This window comes from Hylobates moloch, unplaced genomic scaffold (assembly GCF_009828535.3).
Source record: "Hylobates moloch isolate HMO894 unplaced genomic scaffold, HMol_V3 SCAFFOLD_1, whole genome shotgun sequence".
Classification (NCBI taxonomy): Eukaryota; Metazoa; Chordata; class Mammalia; order Primates; family Hylobatidae; genus Hylobates; species Hylobates moloch.
Genome location: NW_026652276.1, coordinates 141,761,013 through 141,782,500, shown reverse-complemented (window position 1 = coordinate 141,782,500; position 21,488 = coordinate 141,761,013). Strand labels below are relative to the sequence as shown.

At 51.2% G+C, this 21,488-nt stretch overlaps 1 protein-coding gene across 1 annotated transcript in view; it reads left to right on the top strand.

The window, feature by feature from the left end:
• Positions 1-1,471: 1,471 nt before the first annotated feature.
• EVX1 (even-skipped homeobox 1) overlaps positions 1,472-21,488 on the top strand; it is a 126,731-nt gene continuing 106,714 nt past the window's right edge. Inside the window, exons 1-6 of the mRNA XM_058433649.1 lie at positions 1,472-2,128; positions 3,724-3,980; positions 4,564-6,042; positions 6,157-6,322; positions 7,886-7,996; positions 8,734-8,810. Of these exons, the coding sequence (XP_058289632.1) occupies positions 1,702-2,128; positions 3,724-3,980; positions 4,564-5,103 (1,224 nt within the window). The 5' untranslated portion in view covers positions 1,472-1,701 and the 3' untranslated portion in view covers positions 5,104-6,042; positions 6,157-6,322; positions 7,886-7,996; positions 8,734-8,810. The remainder of the gene's footprint in view (positions 2,129-3,723; positions 3,981-4,563; positions 6,043-6,156; positions 6,323-7,885; positions 7,997-8,733; positions 8,811-21,488) is intronic.

Genomic DNA, 21,488 nt, shown 5'->3' with positions numbered 1-21,488 from the left:
AGAAGGTGCCCAACTTCTGCCCTCAGCAATGTGGGGATAGACTCAGCCCACCCACCTGGCCCCAGCACACTTGCTTGGAGCTCAAAAAGGGTCGGTTTGAAGGAGTTTTATTCCAGCTTCTTCCCCGGGAGAGGAGCCAAGAGAGGCCTATGGCAGCTCCCAAATACCAAGTTCCATAACCCCCGCCCCCACCTCCAGCCCTTCATCACAGCGCCTACTTACTTGCTGTTTTAGGCATTTTCAGCGACTTCACTCTCTTCTACCTCAAACGCCATCCACTTTTGGAGACAGGGACCACTGACCCTAGGCAGGGACTTGGGAGAGGACCTTATGAGTCAAACCTCTATGAACCCCAACCTTTTAGTGCTCCGGGAGGCTGAACCCCTGCCCAAAATAGCGCGGTGAAAGCGACTGCCTTCTCCCAGGTAGGGGCCTCCAGTGCTGCCACAGCAGGGGCCGCATTTCCTGGTGCCTCTTCATTTGAAAAACCTCTTTCCAGGAGAATTCGTTGATTCTGAACGAATACCTTAAAATATGGGCAAGGGGAAAAAAAAAAAGACAACTCTTAGAAACTCTCCCCACCCAACATACCTGGAGTACAGGCGAGGCCCAGGCAAACGGGAAAGCGACTTCTACGAATAGCCATCTGAAGATGAAGCCAGGCTGTGGAAAACTTAAGGCCATCTAGATGGGAAGGAGGCATTTAAAAGAAATCACACACTCTTACAGCAGCCAAGGCGGGTCTTTAAATTGAAAAAAAATTAAGATATTTATTTCTTGCTCCTTGGGGAAGAAAAATAGCAAAGTTTAGTTCCCAAGAGTAAGGAGACAGAGGTGGGTAAGGAGAGGGAGGAGAAGAGAGGAAAAGATGGCCCAGCCTCAAGCTCTCCAGTCAACTTGAGGTGGGGGGAATACATTTTTCCCTAGCTTGTAAAAAGACTTTTCAGCCAGTTTGAGGTTAGCTGCCAGGGGCAGACAGTTTTAATAATGCTGACAGAATTGAGGCTTGTAAGCCAGGCTTCACACTTCTAAAATGCAGTTATGGATTCTTTCATCGGTGTTAGATCAAGGCACCAAGTTAAGAAAACAAAAGTCAAAACAACAATAAAAGAAAAAATCAAAAGCGTATTTAATTACCGAGTCCCGCTGCCCCTGCGGAACTCGCCGCGCACGTTAAGCTCTCTTTTCTTTCTGCGGAATTCCATTTGCATCCCCTCTGCCTGGGTGTCTCCCTCTCTCAGTGTGTGTGTCTCTCTGTCTGTTTTCACACTCTCCTCCCCATTCGAGCGAGGCCCACACCTGGCGCATCACTGCCGAGCCATTAGCTGCGGGTTTCCTTTCATCTTCGCTGTGGCAGACGTTTCTATTTATCCACTTGCGCTCGCCGAGTGGCGTCACCAGCAGTACTGTAATGACGATTGCAGCAGGAGGATGACAGCTTAGAAAGAAGAGGGCAATGGGGCTTCCTCCCAGAGGCGGTGCGGCACAGAGGAGCGCTCGCTTCACAAGGTGACCCTAGCTCCCCACCGCCACCGCCGCGGTCGCGGTCCAGACCGCGCTCCAGCCGCTCCGCGCCGTCCCAGGCACCCAGCCTCTCTTTCTCCCTCTTGCAACCAAGATCTGTCCGGCCGTTGGAGACCCAGGGAGCCGGGGTTAGGAACTCACTTGGGGCTTTCCCCTCCCCCACCGGAGAGCCCCGGGATGGAGAGCCGAAAGGACATGGTTGTGTTTCTGGATGGGGGTCAGCTTGGCACTCTGGTTGGCAAGAGAGTCTCAAATTTGTCCGAAGCCGTGGGCAGCCCACTGCCGGAGCCGCCTGAGAAGATGGTGCCCCGTGGTTGCCTGAGCCCTCGGGCCGTCCCTCCGGCCACCCGGGAGCGCGGCGGGGGAGGCCGGGAGGAGGAGCCGGTAGATGGACTAGCAGGAAGCGCGGCGGGGCCGGGCGCCGAGTCCCGGGTAGCCGGGGCGGCCATGCTCGGCCCGGGACCCCCGGCCCCCTCAGTCGACAGCCTCTCCGGCCAGGGGCAACCCAGTAGCTCGGACACCGAGTCGGATTTCTATGAAGAAATCGAGGTGAGCTGCACCCCGGACTGCGCCACTGGGAACGCCGAGTACCAGCACAGCAAAGGTAGTCACCGCGCCCCTCCGCTCCCCGGGCCTCCCACTGCGCCCACCCTTCACTTCGGCGCAGGCCAGGAGGAAGACACTCCCTTCCTTTAGGGCAGGATAGCTGGGGGGACCCACCTGAGCAACTCTCCCTGCTATCTGCGTTCTGGTGGGGGTCTCCTACTGTGTTCTGGCATTGGCGGGACTGAGGGTGACAGCAGTGCCTTGAGTGCGGGGTGCGGAGGGGGCGGATGCAAGTCCTGGACTTGGGGGATTCAAAGCTCACCCCAAGCACCCAGTGTTTCAACTGCTTGGGGAATGCTTCAACTGCTCCGGGAAGACACTTTCCGCAGGCGAGGGCAAGATTAAACGCCGGTCCGGGCAGTTTGTGGCTGGCGGGGTGTAAGAGGCATGGAGGCGCGGAAGCCAGGAGTCCATAAAGGACCGTAAAATTGCGGCCCACTTGGGCAGCCCGGGTGCTGCAGCCCTCCGACCAGTTTGCACGTCGGTCAGAGGTCCAAATTACCTTGTCACTTCCCGGGCTTGGCGGCGCCAGGTCGGAAATGGTCCCAATGGTCTAATTGCCTTTGGTCTCCGGTTGCATTTGAAAAGGCAGAGATCGGGTCCTCCCCCCTTCCCCTTTCCTTCCTAGTCCCACTTCTCCACCCAAAGGAAAAGGAGCTGCAGGGGGCTGGAGCCCCACCCTTTTCAGAGGTAGGCCCAAAGGGGGGCTGGTTTAACTGGAGAACCCCTCTCCACCAAAGGCTAGTGGGAAGGGGGTGGATAGCCCGGAAGGGAGTTTCCCTCTGTGCCAACAATCACCTCCCCAGAAGGGGGTGGAAAACTGGGCGTGGGTTGGGGGGGAGGAGAGGGGAGCCCACCAGCAGACACGCCTCCACAGAACTGCAGGAGTGGGTGGAAAGAGCCTGGGAGGGAAGAAAGACCACCCCCTGGCCTTGGCAGCCAACACCTTGTTGAATACCTGCACCTACCACTTACTATCTTATCACCGATTTCACCCAGCCTCCTTCCCATAACCTGCCCTCAGAACAACCTGCACTCCACTCACATATACTAAGGTAATAAATAAGATACTCGACATGCATTCTCACTCCAGCCCTGCAATGCACGGAAGCTAGTACACATTCCCACACCTGTTCTGGCAGCCTGGCACACATAAGAGCAAGGAAACTCTGAATGCCAAGCATACTACAACGCACTTGACCTAGAGTTTACAACGCTCTGGCACAAAGGTGCATCTCAACTCATGTGCCTGTCAGAAGTGCACACCCTTGCCCACCCCTGCCAACGGGAGGCAGAAAGCTCACCTATGCTCCAGGGCAGGTGGGAAGGGCGGCTGGGAACCCCTGTACCCAGGATTCCTTAGAGGAAGGGAAGGCCTCCCCAAAGACCTCTACCTACCCAATCAAGGGCAGGCCCTTATCTTCCCTTCTTGGGTTCCCCAGAGGCCGCAGTACCCTAGCAGAAACAGTTACTGAGGTGGCTGACAGGGTGTCCCTTCCTAAATCACCCTCCCACCTTAGGCCTACAGCCCCACTTCAATGGCGTTTGTGTGTCTGTGTCTGTACACGCCTGTGCTCTGGACTCGCTGTGCAGGGTCCAGCTCCGAGGCGCTGGTCGGCAGTCCGAACGGAGGGAGCGAGACCCCCAAGAGCAACGGCGGCGGTGGTGGGGGCGGCTCGCAAGGCACCCTGGCGTGCAGCGCCAGTGACCAGATGCGTCGTTACCGCACCGCCTTCACCCGAGAGCAGATTGCGCGGCTGGAGAAGGAATTCTATCGGGAGAACTACGTATCCAGGCCGCGGAGATGTGAGCTAGCGGCCGCCCTAAACCTGCCGGAAACCACCATCAAGGTACGCGGGGTCCAGGCTGGGGAGGCGGGTGTGCACCTATTTAGCGGGAAGTAAATACCAACTGCCCACTCCCTAAAACGCAGGCCAGGAATCTGGGCCTGGGGTCTCCCTGCCCGGCGCGTGCAGATTGACCCTCGTGACAGCTCCTAGGCAGGCATTGCTGCCATGTGGTTGACTGTCCCTTTCCTGGTTAAATAGACAAGCGGTGGGAGTGGGGGAAGGGGATAGAGTGCCTGTGCGGGTGACAAGGAAGTTTCTGGGGACTCGCTGTCTGCGGCCGCAGACCAGTTGAGTCCATGTCCTCTCGCTGCTCCTCCCATACACACACTGGCCTCTGGCACCCCGGGGGCCTGGCCACCTGGGCAGAAGGAAGGAGGGAGCGGGCTGGAGTCACTCCCCAAACCTCTCTCGGAGGGATTCCAGCTCCAGGTGGTGGTGGTGGGGTCGGTCTTTACCCAGCTGGTGTCTGCTTTGGCTCTTCCTGCCCTGCGAACACTGTCCCCGGAGCTGGACCAGACAGACTACTGGCCTCTGAGCATCGGGCCGAGTCCAGCTGCCGAACCTGCTCCGCTCTTCTCCCCAGGTGTGGTTCCAGAACCGGCGCATGAAGGACAAGCGGCAGCGCCTGGCCATGACGTGGCCGCACCCGGCGGACCCCGCCTTCTACACTTACATGATGAGCCATGCAGCGGCCGCGGGCGGCCTGCCCTACCCCTTCCCATCGCACCTGCCCCTGCCCTATTACTCGCCGGTGGGTCTGGGCGCCGCATCCGCCGCCTCCGCCGCCGCCTCGCCCTTCAGCGGCCCGCTGCGCCCGCTCGACACGTTCCGCGTGCTGTCGCAGCCCTACCCGCGGCCCGAACTGCTGTGCGCCTTCCGCCACCCGCCGCTCTACCCCGGGCCCGCGCACGGACTGGGCGCCTCTGCCGGCGGCCCCTGCTCCTGCCTCGCCTGTCACAGCGGCCCGGCCAACGGGCTGGCGCCCCGGGCTGCCGCCGCCTCGGACTTCACCTGTGCCTCCACCTCCCGCTCGGACTCCTTCCTCACCTTCGCGCCCTCGGTGCTCAGCAAGGCCTCCTCGGTCGCGCTGGACCAGAGGGAGGAGGTGCCCCTCACTAGATAAGGGGCCGCTGGCCGGCTGCCGTCTCCATGATGCCCGTGGGGTCACCCCCCTGGCCCCGGGACTCAGCCAGCCTCGCTCCTGAGGGGAGAGGAGAGGGCGGAAAAGGACCAGCGGGATCCCGCCTCAAGAATTGGAAAGCCTAGGAAGTGGCGGTGGCTGGCGCGTTTGGGGGGCAGGAGTGGGGATAGGGAAGCAGAGGTTGAGAGACCTTCCTCTGCGGCGGCCTCCGGACCCACCGCCCCCCACCGGGGTCGAGGCTGTAGCTCCAAAGCTAAACAAAACTTAGCAGCGACAGCAACCAATATCCAGCCCCTCGGCCCCTCACCCTCCACCTCACACTGCCTTCTCACCGGGCCCCCTCTCCCTAGCCAAGGCCCAAGCACTGGAAATGGAAATTGCTGTCTCTCTGAACAAAATGCTGTGTATGCAGAGCAGGTAGAGATTAATCTTTGCCAGCTTTTCCAAGGCATGATAAGGGGCTGGTGGATGGCAACATACCAGTCATTTGGAGGAGAGAGTGAGAGATGATTTACTACCAGGGAGAATCCGGCCCCTTGGCATGGAACCTGGAGCCTCGACTACACAGCATCTTCTGGGTCTGGCGTCTGCCAGCACCTGATCTCTTTCCTCATTCTCAGCTTTGTGACACCTCTCGACTTGCGGCTCCATCTCTCCCTGCCGCCACTTTTTTGTTGGCCAGGGAGGCTGCAGATGCCCCAGGAGTCCTTTGCCGATTCTGTGAGGCCAAGCCTTTTTTCCCTGGGCCCGGCACACACCCTGATTAGCAAGTGATGTGTGCGAGGAGGGTTTGTGAATGTTGAATGTGTAATAATGATCACCATGGAGCTGGCCACTGACCCCAGAGCTGAGCTGTTAACAAGGCGCCCAGGGAAGAGCTTAGGGAGTGGGAACTTCACCTCCCTCTCTCAGTATCTGGCGGTAAATTAGAGGCAATTTTCATACTTTGCTTGTTCACCTTCACTTCACCAGGAACTTTCTGGCCCTACCCTTTGCATTGGGCATTTTACAACTTTCTCTCATTTTCTTCCCAAGCTACCACTGGAGCTTGACTTTCAGATACCAGTGGGAGCCTTCTGTCCCTTCTGGGGACCCTGTCTGTGGCCTCCACCAGGGTTTGTTTAGAGCCACTCCCAAATCCTCACTCCACACTCATCCTTGCAGCCAGTTTTTGAGGAAGAGGAGAACGTGTAACCCCAATGTAAGCTTCACCCTGACTGAGAGGGAGTGGTTCTTCCTGTAGGGAATGAATTTGGTTTGGTTTGGGGTTTTCCTTTGAAGCCCAAAGAACTTGCTGTTATGATTTGTTAACCACATTGCAATAAAAGCTGGACATAATTCTCACCTTAGCATTTTAGTTTTTGTGGCAGCAGGCAGCTCTTAACCGACTTTTAAAATTGCTAGTTCAGCCACCATGGGTTTGAGTAGGGAAGGAAAACAGCCATTGCATGGAGGTGGAGAAGGCAGGCTCCAAGCTGCCCTGGGGTGCATGTTTCCTTAATTTTGGGTATGTTGGGAGCCCTTCCTGGGTAAAGTGGAAGCAGAGTGCTGCCAGGGGCCCACCCCTGTGGTTTCTTCTCCAGTTGTTCCAGTCCTTTGAGCAACTGAAAGGGGACCCAGGTTGTGGTCTCTGAGCAACCTGCCTCCACCCCAGCCCAAAGGGAAGGTGAGTGGGGCAGTGGCAGTAGAGCCTGAGTACTGCAGAGAGCTGAGTTTTCTGGTCAAACTGGGCCTGCACTTGAGGGTGGAGGACAGCAGGGAGGAAGGCTCCTTGGTTGGGATCATCTTGGTCTGAATTGTCCTTATAGTGGAAGTCATCTTGAGGGTGGGATTCTGAGGGGTTAGGACAAGAGGAAAGGCAGCGCTCAGCAGCTACCTTCCAGCCTGCACCTGCACCCCCCACAGGAGAGCCAAATGTGGCTGGTTGTGGAGTTCCACTCAAGCAGGGAGAGATGGGTGCCTTCTGGGAGTCCAGGAGGCTCTGGATTGCATAGACACGAGGGGTCCTCTGCCACTGTCTTTGCCAGCACATAGAGACTCCTCAAATGCCCTCCTCCCTCCTTGGGTTCCACAGCAAATCCTCCTGCACACAGTAGTGGGTGCCCTCCCAAGCAAATTGTGCCCTGAGGTTTCCAGCACCCCCTCCCCTGCAGCCAAAAGCTCCTGGGTACCAAATCCCGGTAAATTTTGCGGTTGCTCCACATTGGGCAGAGATTGCTTGCGACAGGTAAATGGGCTGCGGGTTGCCTTAATGCCAGGCGTATTTTCAGTTAATAGGGAGGGAAAATGAGGTGTCTGCAGCGATATTGGAAAGTACAAGATCGATGATCCGGCTTCGTGTCCAATCAGCAGCCTTTAATTGACTGTATTTTCTGGGTAATTGAGCCTCTCTTCCTCCAAATTGAAGTGGAAGATATAACAATACATCTTGCCAGGAGGAATTACTCATTACTTCATAATGAAATTTCCCTTTTGCCAAGGTTTGCGGTTTGGTGCTAGGCACGACTTCTCACTCCCTCTCTCCCTCCAAACATTCTTAGCCCACTTGCATCAGGCAACCCCATCTGGCATGACACGTTCCATTTGGGTGGTGGCAGAGAGGAAGTGGGAATTGACTTGAAGAAGGTACTGCTCCTTCACAGTCACAACCTCCTTATCTGTAAAATGAGAAGGCTAGACCAGGGCCTAGCATGATGTTGTTTTCATTTTTCACCTTTCTCAGTGTCTCTACTTAGCTTTGCCTCATCTCGGTTCCACTTTGCAGGAGGGAAAATGGAGGCTCCAGGTCTACACAGCTATTAGTGGCCGATGTAGCCATGAGCTCCGGGCTCCCACTTCCTCTTCTCTCACCCTGTTTTGGGGCACAGATTCTGAGGTAACCCCCAGTGAAGCCTGACACCTCACTCCCGACTCACGCTTTCGCAGGGCTCTTCAATCCCGGCCGGCCGGCAGGGCCTGGGAGAGCGGTCCAGCGCCCAGCCCAGATTCACCCAGCTGGGCAAGGCTGGCCACCCCACAGCCCGAGTGTGCACCGGCCTCCGGCAATTGCTGGCTTGTTAGCGTGTGATTGATTGCCTTATTAAAGCGTGTTCTTGTAAGTGTGACCAAACTGATTGCATTGCATATGTTTGGGATAATGCTCATTTTAAACAACAGGATAAAGAGGATGAGCTCCGCAGAGCCTTGAAGACAAAACGATTCTGGCTAGCAGCTCCCTAACTATGGCATTAAATTGCTCAGTTACATAGCAAATCACTACTTGGTTTCTACATCCTTGTCCCTATTTTTTTTTTTTTCTGTCCTACAGTTTGATCCTGTCGCCCAATGTGGTATGCCCCATGAATGGTTTCTTTAGTGATTATGTTGACTCCACCTTCCTAGTTTCAAACCCTGCACCCACACTCTCCAGACAGGAAGTCCCTCTCCCTCGACCAGGGATTGAGGGAGAAGAGATTCAGAATGCATCTCCTTGCCCTGGGCCTTCCGGGGGGGACATGGCCTTAGACAGTCACCCCCAAATGGGGCTCAGGTCCTCACAGTAAGTCGAGTGTGCCCCCACATCCCCAACCCCAGCCCTTTCACTAAAGTTTAAAAGATTCTTTTGTTCCTCAGGCTTCTCCCGCTTGGTTGCTTCCATTATTCCCCAACTGAGGAAACACCAGCCACCATATGTCTGCCAGAGAATGAGCGTGAGTGTCGCGGTGGACAGTTGCCGCCAAAGGTGTCCAGACGGATGGCATTCTCAGGGATCTTAGCATCCTCTCCATACACCATCACCCAAGAATGGTAGAGGAAGGAGTAGGAGTGGGGGTACAGATAGGAGAGAAAGGAGGTTGCGGCCACAAAATTGGCATTTCTCTAATTACCAACCCCCTCCTCCACCATCCTGCCACCATTTGTCATGGCAAAGTTCTCTTTCTGTGCCCCTTCCCTAACAAAGAAATCCTCAGTCAGCCTCCACCTACTCCTTTTGATTTGCAGGAAGCCAAACTGCTAGCAGATTGAACTTCCTAAGGGATACCTTTGGGATATGTTGGAATTCTGATTTGTTCAAGATGATGACGGTCATCAGAACAAATCAGAAACAATGCCACTCTTCAGGGTGTCATTTGTAAGTGCAATAACACGGATTCGTTTGCAAAACCCAACTAAACTGCGTCTGGATAAGTGACGAGATCCAAACGACAAATTTCTTTCATCACTCACCTCCTCCCAAGCTCTGCGGGGGCAGCACAGAAGACTGCTTTAGGGTGAAACTAAGGCTCAGCTCACCATTTGTGCCAGCTTGAGGGACCCTGGAAACGTTGACTTTGAGAAAAAGACAAAAGAAAACAAAACAAAACCCAATCACAAAACATATCCTACTGTATACAAAGCAAACAGAAACACAAAGTTGTTTCCAAAATCACCTTTTCAGCAAATAAGTATGCGATATTCTGAGCAGGAGCAGGAGGGAGAGAAAGATTCCCACTTAAACATGAAAGCATTAAGTAATTATTTAAAACACGGCTGTTTAGAAAAATATTTGTATTTATTGCAGCTGCTCAATTGGCCTCGTTAAAGTCGGCAGGCATTTAAATTGTGTTACAATCTCATTTAAATCCCGCTCCGTTCCAGCAGGCTGAAGAGCTTGAATAGACCAATCACTTCATAATGATGATGAATGAGAAATTAATTCAGATACAAGCAAGACAATTTAGGCCTTCATCTGTTTAAATAGCCTTCCAATATTACTCGCCATCGCGGGTCACAGATTGAATCAATTGTCCAATCTTGTGAAAGTCATATCCTTGCATCTTCATCGAGATTATTTATAGCGCAGTGAGCGCTGCTGAAAGGTATACGCTGTTAACAGGGACAATTACTTAAAGGGAAGCGTTTATAAAGTGGAAAACAAATGCCGGGGTTGGTAACAAATGGGATCAAAAGCAGCCATTCCAACCTGGCTCCCCGAGGGAAAGGAGCGGGCGCGGCCCTGTAGGATTAGGGGCGCTTCTGGCCTCCTCAAGGCCCAGGTGAGGCCGAGGGTCCCCGGCGCGCCAGCCTGCGCCGTGGCTGTGGCTGCGGCTGCGGTGGCGACTCGGGCCGGGCCTCGCTCTCGCCGGCTTCGGGTTCCCGCCTCCCCCGCGCAGGCAGCGGCCGCGTGTGGCCCGGGCTGGGCAAGGCGAGGAACAGCGAGCCCCCGGACGCTGACCGCAGGACGTCCCAGTTTGTGCCCGGGTCTCCGTCCCTCCCCGTACGGGGCTCGTGCCCCCGGGCCTGGGTCTGACCCACAGGGCGCTGAGGCCTTTGTAGCTGAAGTCAGGAGGCCTCGTTGCGAGCGCAGCACAGGTTGCTGGTAGCTTCTGGATTCTGGAGGCTTGGCCTTCCTTCTAAGCCGATGGCGGGGAAAGAACCTCGTTTCCACAGCCGCTTGCCATTTGGGGACGGGAAGCGCGCCCCGGTCGCTTCACGTCCCTCTGGGCCGGAGCCCTTTCCATGGCCGGCTCCTCTGGGGGCCCTTGGGCCTGTGAGCAGCGTCTAGTTCCCCCAGAGAAGAATCCTTTCCTTCCCCCATCGAAGTGTCCGTTTCTGTATCCTGAAATAACCCCTCCTGGGTGAGGCCAGCTCCCCTCCGTCGCCCTCCTCCCGCAGGCGTCCGGGAGCCTCGTGAGGACCCCGTGCAGTACAGTCCAGGCAACAGGTGCCTCCCCAGGTGTCTACTTGCCCTCCCTCAACCTGTTTAGTGAAAGACCAGAACGAAGTGCGCGGGGAGGTGGTTTTGTTTCTTCCGAAACTGGCGCTGTTGGGTAAAACCGCGTGCTGCGTCTACGCTGGCTCTGTTAGTGTGCGCGTCCCAGAAGAGCGGGCCTTCTAGGCGGCACTCTTTGGAGAAGTAAGTGAGGTGAACTCAGAACAGAGAAGCGGGAACGATTGATGTGCCGAGCCGGAAAAAGAGAGGAGAGGGAGAGGCTCCCAGCGAGCGAGGAGACAGAGGAGCCCACGCGGCACAGCACGGGCCCTACTCCTGCCCGCGTAGAGGTGTGTGTGTGTGTGTGTGTGTGTGTGTGTGTGTGTGTGTGTGTGTGGTGTGTGTGTGTGTGTGTGTGTGTGTGTGTGTGTGTGTGTGTGTGTGTGTGTTTTCCTCTGTATTTCTGTGTTTGAAACAAAAGCCCAACTAACGGATTTCTGGCGCTCTGAGGACTCGCTCCCGGGAGCGACTTTGATGTATTGCTGTCCAATTAGTGCGTTTAATTGGTGTCCTCGGGGACAGGCAGGCCCGGAGCTGGGACAGAGCCTCCTCTCGCCTCTCCTGCACACTGGAAAGGTAAAATTTATAACGCACTGTAGCCACCCCTTGCGAGAGCGAGCGAGAGTGGGAGGCAGGGGAGAAAGGGAGAGATGCAGCTCTGTTTGCAAAGGACGGAGCCTCCAACCCCGGGGGTCGTGGGGAAGGGCCCAGACCACCGGGTTCGACTCAGTTTTCTGTGTAAGAGGGTTCGGGGCGGCTGAGTCGCTGAGGATTATGAATTTGCTCGCAGAAAGGCCTAGGGAGCTCTCATTGTCTGTACAAACCCACCCCATGTGGTCTACCATCTCGTTAATAATGGCTGTTTGTTAACAAGGATGCGGAGGTTAAATAATCCGGGTGGAAGATTAAACACGTCTCATCAAGGCGCTTGGAAGCCGCGCGGTGCAGAGACCTGCGCTGGAGCCGCCTGGCTCGCTGAAGCCTGGAGGAAGGTGGGAGCACAGCCTGCAAGGAGCCCTGGGGTAGAGGAGGAGGGAAGGTCTAGGCTCCCTCTTCAGGGTGTCTTGCTATGCCAGGACAGGTCTAACTCCTCCACATGTCAACCAGAAAATCCACATAGAAGCCAGCCCCAATGAGGTGTGGAGGTCAAACCCTCGGAGTAGTTGGCCGGAGGGCAGACATGGAGCATCTGGGGTCTGAACCAAAGGCCCCCTTTTGAGGAGGGGTGGCCATCCCCTGCCTCCCAGTCCTTACGTGTCATGCATCTGGCAATTTGTGCCTACATGGGATCAGCACTGGATTAGAAGACAGAAGATGTGGCTTCTAGTTTGGGTTCTGCCCCTAAATCACTGTGGAATTTTTATTACATTATTCTCCCAGCTTCATTTTTCTACTGTGTAAGAGACAGGAGATGGGGCTTGATGTAGATGATGTATAGCATTTCTTCTTCTCTCCAGCTTCCCACCAGAGTTAGGGAACTGAACACCTTATAAGATGCTCTGTCTCCCCTAAACCTTGCAGGATGCAGTCAAAGAGAATTTTATTTAGCAAATATCTGAGGGCCTACTCTGTGCCAGTCGTGATGCAGTATGTATTTTTTAACTGAGAGCAGAATATCAGTTCATATTCCCCTGTTATTCTCAAATATAGTGTTTTATAACAAAAGATGAAACAGAAAGAACTTCAAAGAGTATTGAATAGGATGGGTATGTATGTACGGGGTAGAGAAACTATAGAGGGAAAGGTAAAGGCATTGACAAAAGTTGTGAAGAACTTGTTGAACTGGCAAGGAAGTCAGTGGATAAATACTGCGGAAGTAGCTCCTTAACAGAGATACCATGTAGGAGAGTAGAGAGAAGGTCCCCTCCTGAATCCTGGTGATTTGGCAGAGAACAAAAGGGTAAGGGTTACAGAATTTGACCAGGAGGCCCAAGTCTCATGCATCTATTATTGCCAATTTTTGGTTTATATATTCTTTCAGTAGTTGGAATCTCTCTCTCTCTCTCTTTTTCTTTTTGAGATGGGGTCTTGCTCTGTTGCTCAGGCTGGAGTGCAATGGCCCAATCAGGGCTCACTGCAGCCTTAAACTCCCAGGCTCAAGTGATCCTCTCATCTCAGTCTCCTGAGTAGCAAGGGCCACAGGCATGTGCCACCATGCCTGGATAAATTTTTTTTTTTTTGGTTGGGGGGTAGGGATGAGGTCTTGCTGTGTTACCCAGGCTGGTCTCAAACTCCTGGGCTGAATAAACCCTCCCACCCTGGTGTCCCAAAGTGTTGAGATTACAGGAATGAGCCACTGTGCCCAGCCCAGGAAGTTTACTCTTTAGCTAATTTTGAAACATTACTTTCTGAATCCACCAATCAGGAAACTCAGTTGCTAGGCTGGGACTCTTCAAGCTTCTGGGTGATGGGGCATTTAGCCTCAAGGAAGGCAGTGCTGCTTAAATCACTAAACCATGTCTCAGTTTCTGTGAGTCAGGAATCTAGTGAGCTTAGCTGTGTGTCCCTGGCTCCAGGCTATTCCACTGGGGTTGTGGTCTTATCTAAAGCCTCAGCTGGGTGAGGATATGTTCCCGGCTCACTCATGTGGTTGTTTGGCAGGATTCAGTTCCTTGCTGGTGGGCTATTTGGCTGAAGGCTTCGGTTCCTTGTTGGTGGTTGGCCAGTGGTTTCTCTCTGTTCCTTACCATATGAGCCTCTCTATAGGGTAGCTTATAAAGTGGCAGCTGTCTTTCCTCAGACTGAGTAAGCAAGAGAGAGAGTGGTTGGGGGAGAAAGCACCCAAGACAGAAGCTACACTCCGTTCGTTACCTACTCTTGGAAGTGACTTTCCATCACTGTGCCATATTATATTTTGTTAGAAGTGAGTCACTAGATCCAGCCCACACTCAAGGAAAGGGGATTACAGAAGGCATCAAATCCAGGAGGCAGGGATCACTGGGGACTGTCTTAGAGGCTGCTGCCCACAGACCCTCTTTTATATAACAGCTCTGAGGCTTATATGGTTTTATATTTATGAAGAGCTTAGGACAGCACCTGTTTGCTCTGATCATCAGCATGAGTGATCCTTCTGATCCAATGGAGCACCCATTTCTTCATCTAGACCCTCCTATGTCAACAGTTCTCATTTTTTCCTGCAAAGCCCTGTAAAAAGAGTGTAGGAAAGGCAAGACAGTAACCACTGCAAGGAAAGAGGCTGAGGAAGCAGAATAGAAAGGGGATAGGATGGGAGATCCTGAAAAACTCTGGGGGAGGGTGCCTAGAGACAAAAGGGAAAGTAGGAGACCCTTGTCTCCTATGGTGGGCTTTACATTTTTTTTTTTTTTGAGACAATGACTTGCTCTGTCACCCAGCACCCAGGCTGGAGTACAGTGGTGTGATCTCCAATCACTGCAACCTTCACCTTCAGAGCTCAAGCAATTCTCCTGCCTCAGCCTCCTAAGTAGCTGGGACTATAGGCATGCGCCACCACACTCAACTAGTATATATATATATATATATATATGTAGAGACCAGGTTTTGCCATGTTGCCCAGGCTGGTCTTGAACTCCTAGGCTCAAGTGATTCACCCGCCTCAGCCTCCCAAAGTGCTGGGACTACAAGCATAAGCCACTGTGCCCAGCCAGCTTTACACTGTTTAGAGTATTTCCACATATGGAAATGATCATATCGATTCTCACCACAACTATGTGAAATAAAAATTGTTATTTCTATTTTAGAGACGAAGGGGAGGCCGGGCGCAGTGGCTCATGCCTGTCCCAGCACTTTGGGAGGCCGAGGTGGGCGGATCGCCTGAGGTTGGGAGTTTGGGACCAGCCTGACCAACATGGAGAAACCCCGTCTCTATTAAAAATACAAAATTAGCCGGGCATGGTGGCGCATGCGTATAATCCCAGCTACTCGGGAGGCTGAGGCAGGAGAATTACTTTAACTCGGGAGGCGGAGGTTGCGGTGAGCCGAGATTGTGCCATTGCACTCCAGCCTGGGCAACAAGAGCAAAACTCTGTCTCAAAAAAAAAAAAAAAAAAAAAATAGAGATGAAGAGGAAAGCCCAGAAAGGTCACACAGCTAGTAAGTAGGGAATCGAGGACTCCAGTCCGGGCTGTCTTACCCTATGCCCTTGAATCTTTCTGTTGCAGTCTGACTTAGCTGCCCAACTTCTTTCCCATGAAGTTACAGCTTCAGCTGGAGTCATGGAAAGCCATATGGCATGAATATAATGCTGTGGGGGCGATATGTCAGATACTGGGTTAGGGCTTCTAGCCCTGCCTGGCCCAGCAAGTAAAATCAACTTGGCTAAAAGCTGACTCAAAAATGGGAAACCAGGGCCAGACATGATGGCTCATGCCTGTGATCCCAGCACTTTGGGAGGTCGAGGTGGGTGGATCCCTTAAGCTCAGGAGATTGAAACCAGCCTGGGCAACATAGTGAGACCTCATTTCTACTGAAAATAAAAATAAAAAAATAAGTCAAGCATGGTAGTGTGTGCCTGTAGTTAAAGCTACTCAGGAAGCTGAGGTGGGAGGATTGCTTGAATCTAGGAAGTCAAGGCTGCATTCCAGCCTGGGCGACAGAGTGATACCCTGTCTCAAAAAAAAAAAAAAAAAAATCGCGGGGGGCCAGGAGGTCAGGAGGTCAGTAGGTCAAGGCACAGCATCTAAAGGGACTCAGTCCTGATTCCATAAGCTTTTGGTACTGGGTTTCTCAATTAGGAAGGTGGAGCCGTGGAGCCCAGTAGCAAAAGGCACAGAAGCTGATGGTATATTATTACGCAGAAGTCTGAGGTGAAGGGAAAAGCTGTGGGACTGGCAAGAGAAGCTGGTGCAAGGAGAGTGAGTAAATCAGGCTCTTGGACTTGCGAGGCTGATGGTGTCCAGGTTAGGGCTGCAGTCCTACAGGGGAAGACTGGAGTGCCAGGCAGCAAACCATGACTGAGACTTAACTGTTCCTGTCCTGTCCCTCTCTTCTTTAGTAAAAGAGCCCCCTTTTTTGCCTGGGCAAATGGCCACCTGTAATAAAGGCCTTGTTCCCCAGCTGGCTAACTGTGGCCATGTGGCTAAGTTATGGCCACTGGAATGTAAGTGGAACTGGTGAGTGTGTGTGGCTTACAGAAGCATCTTTTTTTTTATGGTTGTTTTTGTCTTGTTTGTTCTTGAGACTGGGTTTTACTCTGTAGCCCAGGCTAGAATACAGTGGTGAGATCATAGCTCACTGCAGCCTCAATCTCCTGTGCTCAAGCAATCCTCTTGTCTCAGCCTCCTGAGTAGCTGGGACTACAAGTGTGCATCACCAAGCCTGGCTAATTTTAAAAATTTTTAGTAGAGACAAGGCCTCACTATGTTGCCCAGGCTGGTCTCCAACTCCTGGCCTCAAGTGATCCTGCTGCTTTGGCCTCCCAAAGTGCTGGGATTATAGCATAAGCCACCACCACCAGTCAGATTGGATGAAACTGAAGAAGCTACCCTGCACCTGGAGGAAGCCATGATTGAGCAAAGCAGAATGACAAAATGAAAGCAGCACAGGTCCCTGATGCTGCGGAATCCCCTGGACCCGCCTACCTTTGGGCTTCCTTTACATGAGAAAGAACTACCTTAATTGAGCCACTCTTATTTTGTATTTTCTGTCCCATGGAGTAGAACCTAATTCTAACTAATACAGTATTTAAGACTAAGTAGGCCAAATGTGAGCAGGAGACATTTTTGAATATTGATTGCACAAGGAGACAGGACTTGGGGGATGTGACCGCTGGTACCCAGATTCACATCTGGTTGATAATGAAGACAGAAGTGTTGCTTACGGTACCGGAACTTGAAGTTAGACTTGCAGGATGAGGAGGGTTGCATGAGTAGAACCTAGGTTTTGGGGTAAGAGGCTGGTTTAAATTCTTGTTTTGTTGCTTACTGGCTGAGTGATCTGGTAAACTGTTGAATCCGTTGAGCTTTGGTTTGCTTATCTGGGGGGTGGTGGTTATGATTAAATGAGATAATAAGCACAAAGTATTTTAATTCCCTTCTGTCTTCTTTGTTCTTTTTCTTACTCTTTACCCCTAATCCTAACTTCCATTTACCCCCTGGACTGAGAGTATGACTTAATTCCCAGTCTCACCTTCTCTGGTATGAAGGGGAATAGAGGCCACTTATGTAAATTCTGCCTGTTGGAATTTGCCACAGAACATGGTGGTGGTGACGGACTTAGCCATGGAAGGCTCAATGTTGGCTCCATGTTAGAATCACTTGGGCTAATTTTTACAACAGACTCTGCCCTAAATCAATTGAAGTCTTGGCATGGGCAGTCTGAACATCAGTGTTTTTCCAAGCTCCCCCAGGTGATCCTGATGTACAGTGAAAATTGAGAACAGCTGGAGAAGGGAAAGGAGGTGCATGCCCTAGCACCTGGTGAGTACTCAGTTATGCAATGAATTGTAATTGACATGAGACTGAGATTCATAGGGAAAGGATCTGGGTCTCCTTATTTTCTTTAAATACACACGGTCCACTCAGATTATTTATTGACTAACCCAAGTTTTAGTAGTTTAGAGACACTGCATAACTGGAGGCACTCTGACATTTTAGAGCCAGGAGCAACATTCAAGATTGTTTAGCAGGCCAGGCATGGTGGCTTACGCCTGTAATCCCAGCACTTTGGGAGGCCGAGGCGGGCGGATCACCTGAGGTCAGGAGTTCGAGACCAGCCTGCCCAACATGGTGAAACCCCCGTCTCTACTAAAAATACAAAAATTAGCCGGGCCTGGTGGCACACGCCTGTAATTCCAGCTACTTGGGAGGCTGAGGCAGGAGAATTGCTTGAACCTGGGAAGCAGAGGTTGCAGTGAACTGAGATCACGCCATTGCACTCCAGCCTGGGCAACAAGAGCGAAAAACTCTGTCTTAAACAAACAAACAAAATAAAAAACAATTGTTTAGCCAATCTACTTCACTTTATTGGTCTTTCAGTTTTCTGTGAGTAAAATGGACATTTTGTGCCTACAGTGGATTTAGAGAAGACACAGGATGTTACACAGGAAATATGCAACTTCCGTTCATCTTATTTTGATGGCGAGGAGAGGCTGGGTGCCCTACGTGCCTTTTGTATTTCACTTGGGCTGCGATAATGTGTCCAGATTCAAAGGCCAAAGCTGCATTTTTTTTTTTTGAGACTGGGTCTCACTCTGTCCCCCAGGTTGGAGTGCAGTGTCATGATCAAGGCTCACTGCAGCCTTGGCATCCTGGTCTCAGGTGATCCTCCTACCTCAGCCTCCCACCTCAGCCTCCCCAGTAGCTGGGACTACAGGTGCATGCCACCATGTCCAGTTATTATTTTTTTCTTTTCTTTTTTTTTTTGGTAGCAATGGGGTCTTGTTGTGTTCCCCAGGCTAGTCTTAAATTCCTGGGCTCAGGTGATCCTCCCACCTCGGCCTCCCAAAGTGGTGGCCCCAAAGCTGCATTTCTTAATGGCCAGTCTAGGAACTTCAGTGGAAGTGGACATTTCAGTTGTACATCACTGGGGTCAGCAACCGAAGTTAGTGATATGCAAATATTGAGAAAAACAGGGCACCGGGCGCGGTGGCTCACGCCTGTAATCCCAACACTTTGGGAGGCCGAGGTGGGTGGATCACGAAGTTAGGAGATCGAGACCATCCTGGCTAACACGGTGAAACCCCGTCTCTACTAAAAATACAAAAAAATAGCCGGGCGTGGTGGCAGGCGCCTGTAGTCCCAGCTACTCGGGAGGCTGAGGCAGGAGAATGGCGTGAACCCGGGAGGCGGAGCTTGCAGTGAGCCCAGATCACGCCACTGCACTCCAGCCTGGGCGACAGAGCGAGATTCTGTCTCAAAAAACAAACAAACAAACAAACAAAAAACAAAACAGGGCAATCGGGCATACTTTCACCTAGATGTTACCCCTCTAAACTACCAGGAAGGAAGTGCAAAAGAGGAGTTGCAAGCTCAGGTTGCAGACTCCAGAAGATAAACTTGCATGTTGACTTAAGTGTGCCTTAGGGGAAAAAACGTTTAGAGAGTCCCGCCAGTTGCTTATCTAGATGGCCAGAACTGGCCAGGTGCCTTTGGGAATTAGGATTAAGATCAGAGAGTCTTTGGGGATAGTGGTGACTGTGGAAGAAATATGTACAAAAATAGTCTGGCACTTCCAAAGAGAATTTTTAAAATTCCAGGAAAGTGCTCTTAGCCCTTCCTGAATAGGTCTGCTACTATCATGATATCCCTGCAAAAGAGCCAATAATTCTACTTCCTGCAGAGAAAAAAGGTCATTTTATTTTTTGAAGAAATAGATTTAATCCAATGCATACATAGTAATTCTTGAACTAACAGAGCCATCTTGATAAGGATGTCTTCTCCCTGATGCCATAGGCAGAGGCTTGTATTAGTTGAGAGGTCTGCATTAGATCAAAGGAGATAAAGAGGGAAGAGAAAAAAGAAAGGGAGAGTTGAATATAACCACAAATCTTGGTAAATCACTCAAGCTGTAAAGCCAACTATTGGAAACAGGAATCATGGCTTGGGTCATGGAGACCCACACTTGGATTTGAGCTCATGTTGTTAAGTATACAAGGTCCATCCCAGCACTTTGGGAGGCCGAGGCGGGCGGATCACGAGGTCAAGAGATCGAGACCACGGTGAAACCCCGTCTCTACTAAAAAAATACAAAAAATTAGCCGGGCGTGGTGGCGGGCGCCTGTAGTCCCAGCTACTCGGAGAGGCTGAGGCAGGAGAATGGCGTGAACCCAGGAGGCGGAGGTTGCAGTGAGCCGAGATTGTGCCACTGCACTCCAGCCTGGGGGACAGAGCGAGACTCCGTCTCAAAAAAAAAAAAAAAAGTATACAAGGTCCAAATCACTTGGAGGTGACCTACGGGAAAGTGACTGATCATACTCCTATACTGGAAACTCTATCCTAGATCTGATGCTTTTTAAATAAATTCGTTAATTAGAATTATTATTTTGATCTGGTAAAAATTTTACCCTTATTTCATCTTATGTCACATTTTAGAAAGATGTGACAAGGGGTCCTCAACTAATTTCACTGTACTTTCCTAATCAGGCTTGGATACAGGCATGTGGGTATACACAAGGGGGAATGCAGAAGTGTAGATGACTTCACGTCACTATGTGAGGATGGACATTTAATGGAATGCTCCATGCTTGTATGTTACAGGATGGCCTCTCTTTGGTTGAAGAGGATGAAATGGGAGGTTTACACTGATCTGGCAAGCCACTGAGGGAAGTTCTGGTTTTGTTTGTGGCTTGGGCTGGTTTCCCAGACTATTCATGTGAAAGCATGTGTCACCCACAACTCAGACTTTTAATTTCTAAAACTTTACATGTCATATAACTTTCCTACAGTTAACTGAGATTCAAGTTCTATTTCCACAACCTCTCTCTCCAAAATTCTACTGAGGAACACTCTTCAAATTGGAGTCTCCACCTGATTAGATGAGTTTCATAAAACTTTTTTTTTTTTTTTTGACCAGCTCTGTTACCCAGGCTGGAGTGCAGTGGCATGATCATAGCTCACTACAGCCTCAACCTCCTGGGCTCAAGTGATCCTCCTGCCTCAACCTCCTGAGTGTGGGGGACTACAGGTGCTTGCCACCATGCCCAGCTTTATAAAACTTTTTGAAGTTTATTAGTAGCCTTTCCAGAGGCAGTTTCAGCTGATGGGTAGTTGAGACTTTGGTAAAGAAGTGATTGTTGTGAATTTAACTGAACACTACTTTAACGTAGTGTATTTTTGGATGTGTGGTTTAGGTTTGTCTAGTGGTGGAATGGTACTTTTACACCAATGATGATTTTGAGATGGATTTCTGTCTTCAACGATCAGCTGTGGACCCCTTAATTTTTCTCCTTACCTGTGAAGTTAAGTCCCAATGACATAAAGAGTTAGTTTGGCCCTTTTCCCACAATGTAATTCTTAGATAAATTGTGCCCAAGAAATTACCTTGACATAGATCATGTTTGAATGCTTTGTGGAGTGCTGCCTGTTAATGGACAATCACGTTGGTTAAAGGAAGTTGCCTTGGCTATTGGCTAATGTGCGTGGCCTAGAAGAAGTTCTGTGCCGTATTCCTTTCTTATTTCAAAGTCAATTATTCCAGTTTCAGGACAAAGCAATACATCCTTGGGAGAAGGGGTGTCTGAAATAAGTGCTCTGCCTTCAATCCCATTTCATTCTTCAGGACGTCTCCCTTCCCATCACACTGAGTCATGAAATATGAGTCAGTCATAGTGAATGGCACAGAGGCCTGAAAATGCTGTATGGATGGAGTGAGGATACTTAATTTCCAAAATTTTATCAGTTACTTAGCACAGTAGGTCAATGTATATATGTTGATTTTCTGAAAGATGAAAAATTAAGCTTCTTCAGTCTGGCTCATCTCAGAGGAAAATGGGAAAATGTATGATCTCGGAAGCCAAAAATTAGCCAAAGTAAAATGACACTCATGTAAGAGTGCATAATGGCTTTCAAACAGTTAGATCTTCAAAGGACATTTTATTTCCAGTATTTTTTTTTTTTTTTTTTTGAGACAGAGTTTTGCTCTTTTGCCTAGGTTGGAGTGTAGTGGCGCGATCTTGGCTCACTGCAACCTCCGCCTTCCGGTTTCAAGTGACTCTCCTGCC